The 13,430-nt window shown below is 40.8% G+C and overlaps 2 protein-coding genes across 2 annotated transcripts; one reads left to right on the plus strand and one right to left on the minus strand.

The window, feature by feature from the left end:
• The first annotated feature begins 13 nt into the window (after positions 1 to 13).
• Positions 14 to 5,361, plus strand: akt1s1 (AKT1 substrate 1 (proline-rich)). Its single transcript, XM_079366583.1, has 6 exons — positions 14 to 181; positions 739 to 1,525; positions 1,612 to 1,879; positions 2,139 to 2,222; positions 2,305 to 2,483; positions 3,454 to 5,361. The coding sequence occupies exons 2-6, from the start codon at positions 1,139 to 1,141 to the stop codon at positions 3,589 to 3,591; spliced, it is 1,056 nt and encodes a 351-aa protein (XP_079222709.1). The 5' UTR covers positions 14 to 181; positions 739 to 1,138; the 3' UTR covers positions 3,592 to 5,361.
• On the minus strand, positions 5,167 to 12,424 carry LOC306838419 (tripartite motif-containing protein 16). The gene is made up of 5 exons (XM_079366584.1): positions 12,291 to 12,424; positions 7,510 to 7,536; positions 7,326 to 7,388; positions 6,642 to 6,781; positions 5,167 to 6,240 (listed from the first exon to the last, which is right to left on the minus strand). Exons 1-5 carry the CDS (start codon positions 12,343 to 12,345, stop codon positions 5,830 to 5,832), a joined length of 696 nt encoding a protein of 231 aa, XP_079222710.1. The 5' UTR covers positions 12,346 to 12,424; the 3' UTR covers positions 5,167 to 5,829.
• Between the last annotated feature and the right edge of the window lie 1,006 nt (positions 12,425 to 13,430).

Here is a 13,430-nt window from a genome sequence, read left to right on the forward strand (position 1 = left end):
TCGTCTTTTATTTTGAAAAGCTTCTACGGAAAAGCCGCATATAGTCCTTGCTGGCTTGCTGCTGGTGTAGAGCCTGGCTAGGGGAGAGAAACCGTGGGAGAAGATAGAAAACGTATGATTAAAAATAAGTGAAGTTCAGATTGATAGCCATCTGGCAACGGTGAAGAAAGACACTGAAGAGGTAGGTGAACATCTTGACTCGCTTCTGTCATTTACGCTCGCTCGTCTCGGCTCTTGCTGAAGCCCGACAAATGGAGGTGAAATGTGGCTCCATCAGAAAGAGAGAGAGAGAGAGAGAGAGAGAGAGGCTGCACAAAAAACTGAATAGACAACATGATCAACAACAACAGCTGCAGCAGCGACAAGCAGCCGTGCAGAAGAGTCCGCAGCACGCAGCTTAAAGAGATGGGTGATTGTAATGTAAATGAAGAGGATCAATAGAGAGAGCAGACTCATGATGAGGCTACAGCAGCTAATCTTACAGTAGCTACATTAGTTAGCATGGTTTGCTGACAAGCTCATGATGGAGGTGGCTGGATCTGCGTCAGTCAGGACACATGAGTTTTCTATTGGATGTTTATATCCACACATTTCAATGTGCAATCACTCATTTTCTAACTCGTCTCAAAAAGAAAACAAAGCTGCATCATTCACTGCACACATGTGGACATAATTTCTGTTTTCAGAGGTTTAGAGTTAAACTTGACGTTGTTGTTGCTTTTTTGTTTTTATTTTAAGGTATCACCAGCAAATTGGCAACATCTCTTCTCTCCCCTGGCTCTCCAGTGCAAAAGGACACCTCCCAAATCCATCATATCATTAAGTCACCAGTGCCTCTGTACCTGATAGATCCTTTTACTCCTCTTCATCTTCACCAGGGCAAAAAAGAAGTAAACTTACACCAGCAGGTCAAGAAGAATCACTAAGGAAGTGATTTTTTTTTAAAAAAAAAAGCATTTTGATCAAAGTCACATAAACCACAGCTACCAAAGTTTCTTGTCAATATTGTATTCAGCTCAGTATCCAGTATTGAGTTTAAACCTTAAAAAAAAACAAAAAAAACACTTCATCGTTCATCAGCATTACTCTCTTCAAGTCAGTCCAGCTGAAGAAACCTGCAAACAAACATAGCACCGTTATGGCCTCCATCGCCTACTCATCTGAGCCTGAGATCCCAGACAACCACAAAGAGAGCTGGCTGGCGCTACTTTCTGCAGCAGAAGCATATTGCCAAAAGTCTGGCTGTGACCTGGCCATACTTACAGCTTGTAAGAAGTTCCGGTCATTGGCTGGAGAGGGCGTGAGGAAACGGGAGAGCAGCAGTGCCTTTCCTACAGAGTGTGATTTCTCCTATAATGTGTGGGGGCAAGGCTTTCTGGCCGAGTCGGCGCGTCGCTACATGGATGACATCGGCGTGCTGCACTCCACGACCATGCTAACAGCCCAAAAACACACACGCCAAGCGGGAGGCGAGGGAGCAGCCAAGCTGGTGGTTGACCTTACCTCTGACCCCGCACATAGGGGGGTAAGTGGCTTGCTCTCGGATTTAATTCTCCTCTGTGATGCTTATCAAAGATATACAGAAAACAGTGAATTTCTTTATCGTTCCAGAACTTTACAGGAGACGGCAGCGTGGGCGGAGTCAGTCCCAACAGCAGAATGTACTCCCAAAGCTACCCGTCAATCTACAGCTCCGGAGCCGCAATGGGTCAGGGCGCCACGCAGAACAGTAACGAAGAGAGAGAAAGGGAGAAGAGCCTGCTGGAGGCTGAGCGGGGGAGACAGAGGTCCGCCATCGTGGACTTGGAGGAAGAGTGTGAGGATGAGGAAGATGAGGAGGATATGGATGAGAGGAGACCCTACGGGAATGAAAGTGCTGGTGAGGAGTGAAGTCTTTTGGTATTTTTAAACTGTAGCCCTTTTGTCAATAAATGTGGGGGTGTGAATTATGTATCGCTCGAGTTAGCCATTTAAGTGTCATGGCTGCAATTTCACAATTTCACTCTTCATCCTAAAATACCTTTATTATATTGGAAAAAATTTTATATATTTTTTTTTTTACCAGAAAAAAATACTGTTGTGTTGCTGTTAAAAAACTCCATTGACAAAAACATTGTGTGTTTATCATTTTGCAACAGGGGTCTTCTCAATGGATGAGGACTCTCTGTCTCGGGACTGTGAGCCGTTCTTTGAATCTGATGGCGAGGAGGAGAGCACGGATGGTAAGAGTTTGCAGTTCTGACACATCTGCGCCGATCCAACATGAACGCATCATCCACATACTTTCTCTTCGTCCTGTCATAGGCTCTCTGAGTGAGGATGCCCCTCCACCGACACGCGGCATGGCCATGGGTCAGGCTGCGTACTCGTCCCGGCACGCCCCCCACCCCATGGCTCTGGCCCGCTCGCTTCCCGTATCTGTGCCTGTGTGGGGCTGCAGGGGCGGCAGAGCTGCTCCAGGGGACAACAGCAGTGGAGAACGGGTGAGCACCTTACAGAGGGACAGTGGAGGAGTTATTTGAGCTTAGAGCAAAAGAGTTGCTGTTCAACTGCTCGCTATTTAGTTTGCTTGTGTTATCATGTGACTTGGGCGTTTAAATCGTCCTGTTCGACCCACCACAGTATGTTTGAAAGGTACAAATACCCCACGACGAAACAGATTGACTGTGGCAGCGGTAGACAACCGATTCCCATGCTGTGCATAGTTAATGAATGTGTTTCTAAATGGAGTCTGGTGGCTTTAAAGGGAGTGACATCATGGCTTTTGAGGAAATAAAATCCTCTCCTTCTCCGCTGAGGCCTTTTAAGTGTTTGGACATCAGAGTTCAGCTAAGTAAACGCTTGTAGGCTCATAGGTGAACCAGCTTCTTCGGGTTTATATCAAGTGTTCTGAATGCTAATTGCTAGTTTATGCTAAAGCAAGCTAGATGAACATGGTTATTTGTTCTATGAGGTAAATGTTGTGAGGAAACATCAGGATATCAGAGTAAACAGAGCAGCTATTGACCATAACATCACTGTCACCAGCAGTACAGAACTCTGGAAAAGACTAAAGAGCTGTCGGGGTTAAAGATCAAAGAGCGACATGTTTATAGATTAATAGTCACTTTGCCTTTTTCAAGGATGTCAGAGGTAAGAATCTCAGACGGGGATCACACATATTTGAGTAGAATTATTTTGTATAATTTATCGATATTTACAGTTTGTATTAGTTTTCCACCCTCAAATTTTTGGGTGGAAGGTTTGAGGCACTGATTGTGTTTCACCATTTTGCTCCATTTTCTGATTTCTGACATATTTGCCCAAATTAGTTTGTCATGAAAAAGAGAAATTGTTTGCAATTTTCTGTCTAGATTTTTCCTTAAGCCATCTTTGCAAAATAAATCACCTTTGATGTACAGGAAACTCTGCCCAATGTGTTTCTCTACCATCACGACATTGTTTGTTTTTCAGGTGGGCTGTGCTGATCTGGAACACATTGCTGCCAGCATGAAGGCACTGCTGGCCCCCGGAGCCACTGATGGGACAGAAATGTTTGGGGCCTTGCCTCGGCCCCGTCTTAACACAGGAGACTTCTCCCTCAAGCACTGAGAGAGAGAGAGAGAGAGAGCGAGAGAGAGAGAGAGAAATGGATAGAGAGAGCAAATCAGAGCAAAAACGCGAAAGTGGAGGGATGTAGTGTAATGACAGGAGAAAATCCGATCGGCCGGCAGATGTGGCGTTCAGTATGTGAAACAGTGTGAAAGCTAGTACCTCCATGCACTAACCAAATTAACGGCACATGCTTCGAGGAGTAAGCAAAGAAGAAATGTTATAAACACTAATAACATCAAAAACACTAGCCCCCATCCTCTCTTTGTCACTACACATTTCACAGTGCCACTATCCCACATCACTACAATAGTATTGGACCTAAATATGTCCAACAAGGACACTAAAACTACCTGAATCTACCATGTTTACGAACCTTCTGCACTGACTGAGGTTTGTGGAAGCTTGGCCTGTGGTAAAAACAAGTCCTATGAGGTGATGAGAACCTGAGAAACAGCCATTGATATGTGGTAGATTGTTGGCTTTGGTGCTGCTTTATCATCCTATGCTAAATCCTTCTCTGGTGAGAGCTAAAAGTGTCACTTTATTCCCTCTCTCTGAAAATTATACAAAATAAGCTTTTATTATTTGTTTTAATTCCTGGTAAAATGCTTTGCGCCCTCTTTCTGACAGCTAAACTAGGAAAAGGAGACTCATGTTGTGAAGCTTGGAACTAGATCTTTGAGAAAGTTAACTTAGCTTAGCTCAGCTTAGTATAGACTCAAAGCAGGCTAGTCTCACTCTTTCCAAGTATGAAATCTATGTTTAAACCGTTCACAAACAGGAATACAATATCAAGTTTGTAGCTTTATTCTGTAATCGCATAATGTTAGCAAACAACTGCTGTACTGACATCAAAGGGGTTTAGCCAACTGCTAGCCTTGTAGCCACATTTCATAAACACCCCATGAAGGACGACTTAGCAAAGCTATATACTGAGAGCAGTGAATCAAGGGAATATAAAAAAGTGCTATAACTAAGTTTTAAAAGAGGTTTATTGATTTATATTAGTTCACTTTTAGTTACATTTATACGTACAGTAGCTACCAGCAATGGTTCTAAAACTGCAATCTTGAAATGGTTTATTGACACTAAACCAATGGGAGATATCATTTCTCAGTCAGTGTACTGTTTCTCAGTCTCACTATTTCTCCCTATTACCAGTATTTATGCTAAGTTTAGCATTTCCCAGCTCTTACTTTCAGCCTCGCCATCATTCAGGGCAGTAACTGCTGAAGTCCAAGCATGAAGCCCAAGAGCCAGTGATCTCCCTAAATCATATGGATGTTTTCTCTTCATGCTCTTTTCCTTGAACAGGTAAATAACCCAACAGGCTAGTTGCTGACCATCCCCCAACACCCTTTCACCCTTTAAAAAAAACCAACATCCATTTTTCAGAGGGTCAAAAGCAGACACATGATTCACTTCACAAGAAGCTTGTGGCTTTTCAAAATGTGAGCGGAGGACACCAGCAGCTCCTCCTAACATGCCTGTTTGTACTTTTACTTTTATGCCAATGAATGACTGACTGATAGAATGATTGTAAATCCATACTGAGTTAAAGGGGGTGGTGTGTTTTGTTTTGTTTTTTTTGCTCCAGTGCAAGTCGTTCAGAATGACTGTATGTGTGAGAAACTGTATGAAAGAGAGAAATAGAATGGTTTGAAAGGAGAAAAAAAAAAAGTCCATATCAGACATTTTCAAAGACGCAACCAAGTATTCTGTTAAGTACTTTTATGTTTCAATAAAGGAGCAACACCAAATGAAAAAGACTAATTCTACTCTTTACAATTTGATGTAGCCTGTAGAAAGCCTCACTACATACTGTGAAAGGGACACATCTAAGTAATATATGATTCAAGATGCAAATAATTACATTGTCAGTGTTGTTACATGAAGCAACATTTATTGACTACATACAGCACTTAAAAAAAAATACAGGAAGCATTCTAATACATGCAAAGCCCTTAGTGTCACAAAAACAAGACACTGCCTAAAATTCTAAGAATAGTTAAACAATAGTTAATAAAATAGTTGGACATCTTTGGATATATAGGAAATAGAAATGCTTTCTACATGCACCAGAGAAAGCAAACACAACATTCAAAGATATATTGTGATGCTCCTGTTCCACTTAACTTCCCACACTTGCTCCCCAAACAACCTTTTCATTTCCCTCTCAAGAACTTTCAAATGTACACAAATCAACCCCCCCACCCCCTCCCCTATGATGCTGTTTCACTGTTCCTTTTTCCGAATGAGACAGAATGAATTTGTTCCGACCCAGAACCCAGGGTAGATCTTCTCCTGGATGCTGGCCTTAAACTTGTGAATCAGCCGCACCTCCTTCTCGTCCTCGCTCTCGCCCTCCACCACAAGGAACTTGATGATGCCAGCGGGCTGGTCCACGTAGACGCCCATCTTGGATGTCATGGGGAGCGTGACGTCCACATTCTCGCCGTTGTGCCACACTTGGTAGCAGGAGCCGGACCAGCCGACACCCCAGGAGCCGCTGTTCTCTCCAAGGCCGCTGGGCCCTTCCTGGCCCTTCCTGGGTGCGCTGTCACAGACCATCCCGATCACCACCCAGCCATCGTAATCCACCTCCCAATACCCCCGATGTCCCAGCAGATTCTCCTTACACAGCACCTAAAGACAGGAGATGAGGTTAGTTTTATTTCAGAGTTACACAAAGTTAGTTACTAGATGACTATTCTATTTATTGTGACTTGTCAAACCGTACAAAAAAGCATTTAATTTAAATTTAAAAGAATTGAACACACAAGACAAATAACTCAGTGGCTGAGTAATGAAGATTATTAAAGGGTCAACATTTTGATTTAAGTGACAACAGGAACAACACAGATTTATCTCATACAGAGCAGCGGGGTAAATTATTATTACTGAAATGTAGTAGCCTATTATTTGAAGCTGCTTCACTAATGCCGAAGTTTTCAAAAAATTTTAAAACTTCAACAATTCTTCTATAATACAGTTCTATTGGAAATGTTTTCAAGTAAAGTGGCCATTTAGTCTTTAGACTAGCCCACCTGTGGGGAGTGTTCGTATCTCTCAGGTCTGTTTGGATATGGGCAGACTGCATCAGATGTACGAGCCACCTTTAAACCACCCTGTGAAATCCACAGTAGCTTCTGTGCAGTTTTATCATCCAGAGTGATGGGGATCCAATCTGAGAGCATGAATAGGGAAAAAGGAAAGGGAGACAGTTGAAGAAAAAGAACACGAAAGCTGCTAAAAATATGATGACTTGCTTCACTCACTAATTAAAAAATCAAAGAAAATGTAAATGCTTGATGGATTTACATCCTGCTCAAATGAAGATCTGTCATCCCAAAAACCCATATAAGTAATCAGTTATCTGTTTTATGTTGAGGTTTAATGAGCAGATATAATGAACATTATGTATTCAGACTATCAGGCTTATGAATCAGTGTGAGTCAATTACTTTGTCTTAAAGTAATAAAAACAAATCTGTTTTAATGGTTTTACAAGTCTTTTTTTAAAATTAATTGTAGTTTTAGACCCCACTAATAGTTAACGTTCGCAATAATTTTAACTAGTTTCTTCTATGATCAAATTGATCAGTTTTAGTGAACTAGTTTCTTCTTTTATCACTGTTGTGTTAAATATAATGTTAAGACAGTATCCAACTGTTTTATGATCAAAATGTTCAAAAAAAAGCAACTTTGTAATGATTTTTTCAGAAACCTTACATTTCATGAAGTCAGCTCTGGTGGTGGGTTCAGGGACGTTGGGCTCATATGGCGGCAGCTTTTCTGAGGGGACAAACATCAGAAGGGGGAGATAAATTAATCATGATATCTATTATTTATTGTTCATAAAGGTATTGTTATCCTTTGGTTATTTAGGGAGACTTTCCCACATATTGGTCTTTACCTTCTTGGGCGCTGCTGTTTTTCCTTCCTGAAAAAAATAAAAATAAAGACTGTGGTAACACTGCCAAGCACCAAACACTGACAACATGTCCAATACTTGATATTTGAAATATGTTAAAGAATACGGATTTGTCTTATGTTGAATGTAATAAAACAAAAAGGTTAATTAAAAAAACAACTATTGCAAATGGATGTAGCCTCTGGATTTATAATTTCCTTAAACCTGCATTATTTCTAATGGCCAGTAGGGGGAATCCAATACTCACACAAGGTTTATTTTTATTACTGCCCTGAGACCCACCAATGTGCATCGTTGGCACATAAACTAAAACAATAAGATATGAACAACTGTGTTGTCCAACTCAATGTCTTGATGCTTTGACCCTTCAGAATCCTATATTCAGTTTATGGAAGTAAAATTGCCAACAGCCTATGAATTCAACTTCTCCAGTAGTTTTCAAGTAAACATGGATGACGAATACACATAGAATAGCCAGTTAGCTCGCTCGTGCTATTGTTTGCTGATAACCTCATGATATGCTAGCAACACTTGGACCTTAGCTCACCTGAATGTAGGGTTATCATGTGTTTATGTAGTTGTTTAGTGAAAACTCAGAGAGCTAAAGATGTTTGGGTTGTGTTTGTGTCAAGGTTGAATTGTGTTGTGTTAATGTAGCGGGAAATAATGTAAATGAATTGAATTAGCTCGGATTCATGCACAGTTAAAGCCTTTGTTAGTGCGATCCCCAACTTTTGTGCACACAAACTTTGGTCCTGATTTTCTTATTTGTGTTTCTCTATTATAGTGAATAACTGGGTTGTTCTTCAAAGTCATAGGCTACAGCTGAACTCATTGTAGTTTATCAATGGATTTCTTTTTAAAGTCAAGGGAAAGATTAATTTCTTTAGCATTAATGCTTGAAGATGTTTTTTAAGATCTTGTTGGGATATGAAAAGCCAAACCATGCGGGCTTCTCATGTTTTTTTTAAGCCTCTCTCTTCATTGATGTTTCTGTCTGGCTGTCATTTATCCGCAAGAGATCATCAACTACTCTCAACATGCTTTAGATCACAGAGGGGAATGAGTGCTCAGCACTGATTCATGAAGTTCCCATCATGCCACCATTGGTTTAGGTTTCAACATAAGGAATTTAAAAGGTCGGAGCATCTACTTGTTAGGACACACATCATGATCACTGACAGCAGGACTGTCATTCTAAGAATATACTTTTCTATATGATGCGGTTACTTCATACTGCTGAGGGTATGTTTGTCATGTTGTGGGATGGTGTATCATCTCTGTTTGTTCCTCCTCCAGCGTATGAGTCACTTCATTTTCGTAATTTCTCAGAAAATTGAGATCTAAATACTGACTGCCTGATCATGATCCGATACCCCTCTGTGTGCGCTCAAGTTACCGCTTTCTCAGATTTCACACAGATTACTAAGTACCCACTTGTCTATCAGATGGTTACGTCGTCATAACATGTCATCCTTTGCTTTGGCCAAATTTAGACAATTTAGAAATGCCTCAATTTGCCAGTGTCCACATATGAGGGCTTTCGAACCGATGTGTTGTAATTGCATACTGAGGTAGCGCACAGCTTGTGATTGTTTTTGGGTAAAATATATTAAAAAGAAGTCTGAACTTTTCTTTTTGCATTTGACGAAAATTGAGAAAAAAATGATCAGTATGGTTTGCTTCACTTTGACATACAAAAAAACGGAATAATTTTAAATTAAAATAGGCAAGGGAAAACATTTGAGAAAAAAGGTTGGAAATATTAAAAAAGACAATGTTCAAATCTTATTTATATTTTCACACAAAACTTCCCTCTCGATATTTCATTTTTATTCCGTTTTCACAATGGGTTTTTGTTTCTTCATATTAGGTAGCACTAGTAATCCTCCATTGTTATGGTATTTCAGGTTTGGGCCACATTACTGCATGCTAAAAGAATGGCCAAAGTTACATACTGCAATTATTTGCCTGAAAAAAGAGTATTCGTGATGAAAACATGTGGTCAACAGTATGAGAGTTCAAAGGTGGCTGTGTCTCTGTGATCACAGCAGGACGAGCACCCTGAGGAGGCGAGTCAGCTCTTTCAGGAGGGATGGTTGATCCCAGTACATATCTGAGCTTGAGAAACTTAGACACTGCAGCATGCCTGACCCTCCGCTGTGAAAGACGCCAGTCATGTACCAACTGGCAGGGGTAAATGTGAGCCTGGTATAACATCTGCAGGCACTAGTTGAGATGAGATGGTGGCATTACTTTCATTCGCTCGTGATTGCCTGTGGTTATATTCAGTGTTGTTGTTTTTGAAAGTGCAGACTTTAAGAACTGTTTGCTATAAGGCAAAGATTCACTCCTTTCAACACTTTTTGTTCAAAGTAAAGATCTAAATAAACAGTGCATTGCTGTTTCATTATGTGGAATCTAATTACCTGCGTGAGAGTCGCTAACACCCGAAAGTTTGATAATTATTTGGCCAGCAGAGTTATTAATAAGAGCTTTGGTTCGCATAACAGACCAAATCTGTTTTCGAATGTTTTTGTGCATAATGTCAGACTTGACAGACAATCAAAGTGTGCTTCATTGTTCGTCCATGTACATTGGATAGAAAGCATGAAGACAAGCTGAGAGGTTTGGCAGGACTTTGAGAGATCAAGTGAAGGCCATGCAGTCCTCTTTTGAAATTAGCGGGGATGAAAAGCGGTGGTGACAGATCACTCCATCTGTCTTTCTTCCCCTTCGTTCCTCCATGATGGCATCCATAAAGGAAGAGAGCAGGTGAGACTAGAACACGGTGAAAGAAAAGCCTTGTGGAACAGTGTCATCAAGGTTTAAAGAGGGAATTACTGGAAGACAGACGTTCACGGTGAAGAAATGAGTCTTAGAATCTATAAGATGTTTCTTGCTTCCCCCTGGGATTCTGGCTTCAATCCACTCCAACTCGATGACCTTGGAGTGAGATATCAGGCTGACAAGTGAGATGGCTAATTGGAGATATGCCAGTCGACCAGTTCGTCTAATCCCCTGCGTATAACTCTCCACACCCAACAGCATCAACAGAAAATCCCCACAGAGATAAACAGATGCTCAGAAAGATCGATGACTTGACATCACAGCCACAGAGGGATTGAGGGGAGCAAAGTGTGAGGTATTAAAATATTTAAGGGCAGAAGGACCAAAGCCAACACCTCATAAATCAAGTCAGGAATAATGGATGAATATTCAAATGAATATACTGAAGTCTGAGCTTAAACTGCACAGCTGGAATTTTGATAAAAATGAGAAGATTTGGAGAAGACATTTAACAAGGTAGGGTTTGGTCTTCGTTTTGAGCCATTTACAAGGCACAACACGAGTTTTGTCCTCGTGAGCACATGTTTGAAAGAGTCGAGAGCTTAACCAAAAGGTCAACGTTGGATGCTGTCTATACACAGTCACGATGGACGATGACCCGCCCCAGATTCCCCTCTCAGTGGGACAGAGCTACATAATCTGTGCAGATCAGGTTCAAAACATCCTACTGAGACAGCGAGATCAGAAGATCTGAAGATGAGCGAATGTGGCGTGGGCCCAGACTCATCCCTCTGGTTCCTGTCAAGACATCCTGGCTTGAAGCCCTGCGTCTGAGTGATGACCACACGTGTGTTTTAAAGGAAATGTAACACTTTCAGAGATTGATGGGTAAATGGAATAAAAACAGACAAAAAGAAATGGGACTAATCAGTAAAATGTCAGTCATTATGCACAGAACAACAATGTAAAACATTTTTTATAATATTTTGTGAGCTTTTTGTAACTGACATTGGGTTAACGTGCATTTATATAACAATTTTTGGGTCAGACAGACAAAGAAAACTTGTGCCAGGGAGAAGTCAAAGTTCAGAGACCTGTGCTGTTTGCTACATAGCGGCAGTATCATAAATCAAAGCTAGGCACTCTTTCATATTTTGTTGACTTGAGATACTGTGCAGCATTTCACAGTTAGTTACTGTGACTGCCAGGGAAGGCAGTTGTAAAATCTGTATAGAGGAGTTTGTCTTCATTATCGAAGCGATTTTTTTAAAATGGGAGCCAGTGTGCAGGGATCAGACATACAAAAGAAGCAGGACAGGGACAGAATATTTTCAGACTTGAGAGAAGAAGAGCATTAAGCAATGCTGAAAATAAACTAAATTACAAAGACGATTTAACTTTTTTTTTTTTTTTACATCAAATTGAGCACTTTATATCAGTATCCTAATAAAAACAATGAAAAGCAATAAAAAAAATGTAACCTGTTCATACATTGAAAAAAAAATATCTGTGCTAAAATTGTCTGTGTAGATTCTCAGTCATTCAGCTCATAGTAACTTTGAAGCTTGATCCAAAGGCAACTGGACTTGTTGAAGATCTTGAAGACGTTTCACCTCTCCTCCGAGAGGCTTCTTCTCCTCTAAACTATGTAGTGGCCGGAGCTAGAAATGTAAGCCTCTGTGGGGATTAAAAGTTCTTTCGGCGTAGAGGTTAAATGTCTTCAAGATCTTCAACCAATCCAGTTGCCTTTGTGTCGAGCTTCAAATAGCTATTATTGTTCACTTTATAGTTTACAAACTCACTTCAATTTAGCTTTTGAGGCTTTTGAGGTAAACTGTAGCATACTCAATTAGTTAATTCTATATTTCTTAAATTAATATGTATTTGATGCCAAATGACAAACTGGCGATGCTCTCATCCTGTCTTGTGGAATCCAGTCCCTCACAGAAACGAGTAGGAGGAGGGTTTCTTACCTGCTTTCTTGGGCACAGGCATGGTTCCCTTTGTGCTCCCGGTGCTGTTTGGCATCAAACGGTGGGGTTCTTTTGATAATGCCTCTGCGTCCCTGGAGGGTCACTCTTATTGACTTCCTAAAGCATGGGGAGGGAGGAGGGAAGTTTTGGTTGGTTGCAAAGGATGGTCACTGTCATGACACATGAAACTCCCGAACCTTTCTGGGGATCAGATGGAGACAAGCAAATACCCAGTATATCCCAAGTATGCGTTCTCATTTGCATACACATGGGACGAGCATGTGATGGGATTTACACACCCAAGATGAGAAATAATCAGACAAATTTGAGGTTTCTATTAATGGATGGAAAATGGATTTTGCAGCAAAGTGGGAATCAAAGATTGATGCCTCTTTTCTGACACAAATTCAAATGGTTGGCTTTGCTTTGACCCAAGGGCGACTGAATTTAATTTAAACTGACTCTGAAACGTGCTGTAGGTGTTTCTGCAAAGAGGAGCCAGGGTGGTCAGTATGTAAGATGGCAGCCAGCTACTCACTGGGAGAGCTGTCGTCAATCTCCAGATCCCATCAATCAGCAGCTGCTGTAGGGGCACTCTTGCAAAGAACTTGGAATAACGTGTACTGAACTGCTGATGTGGTCAGGGCTTGAAAATAACAGCTTGTAAGTAGTCCGTGCTCACAGATGTTACTGACATTTCAGTCTTCTCAAGTAACCAATTTTAATTAATCACATTTATTTGTAGTTAGGACTTTAAATGTCAGATTGTTGGCTTTAATCATCCAAAATTAAAATGTTATTCAGTGACTGCAAATGCTTCTTCCCCTTTAAATAACGTTGCCATTTGTTTTGTATGCCAAACATACAACATTCTCGTTTAATTTATTTGTTTTAATGCCATTCATTTTCTTATGGGAAAATTGTGAATATGCAAAGGTAGGAATTGTTAAGCTTAATGACTCAGAACACAACTTCAATCAACAACCCTGTAAAACCTCACAGTCCAATAAGTAATCAAACAACGAATTCTGGAAAGCTTGTTGTGGCGCAATAAACAAAACCACTTGTTACAAAGGGGAAGGAACAGGCTTGTTTGTGGGGCTGAGTCTAATCAGAGGAGGCTGGATTTGTGTAAAGTAG

Source organism: Symphodus melops (genome assembly GCF_947650265.1).
Source record: "Symphodus melops genome assembly, chromosome: 17".
In the NCBI taxonomy this organism is placed as follows: Eukaryota; Metazoa; Chordata; class Actinopteri; order Labriformes; family Labridae; genus Symphodus; species Symphodus melops.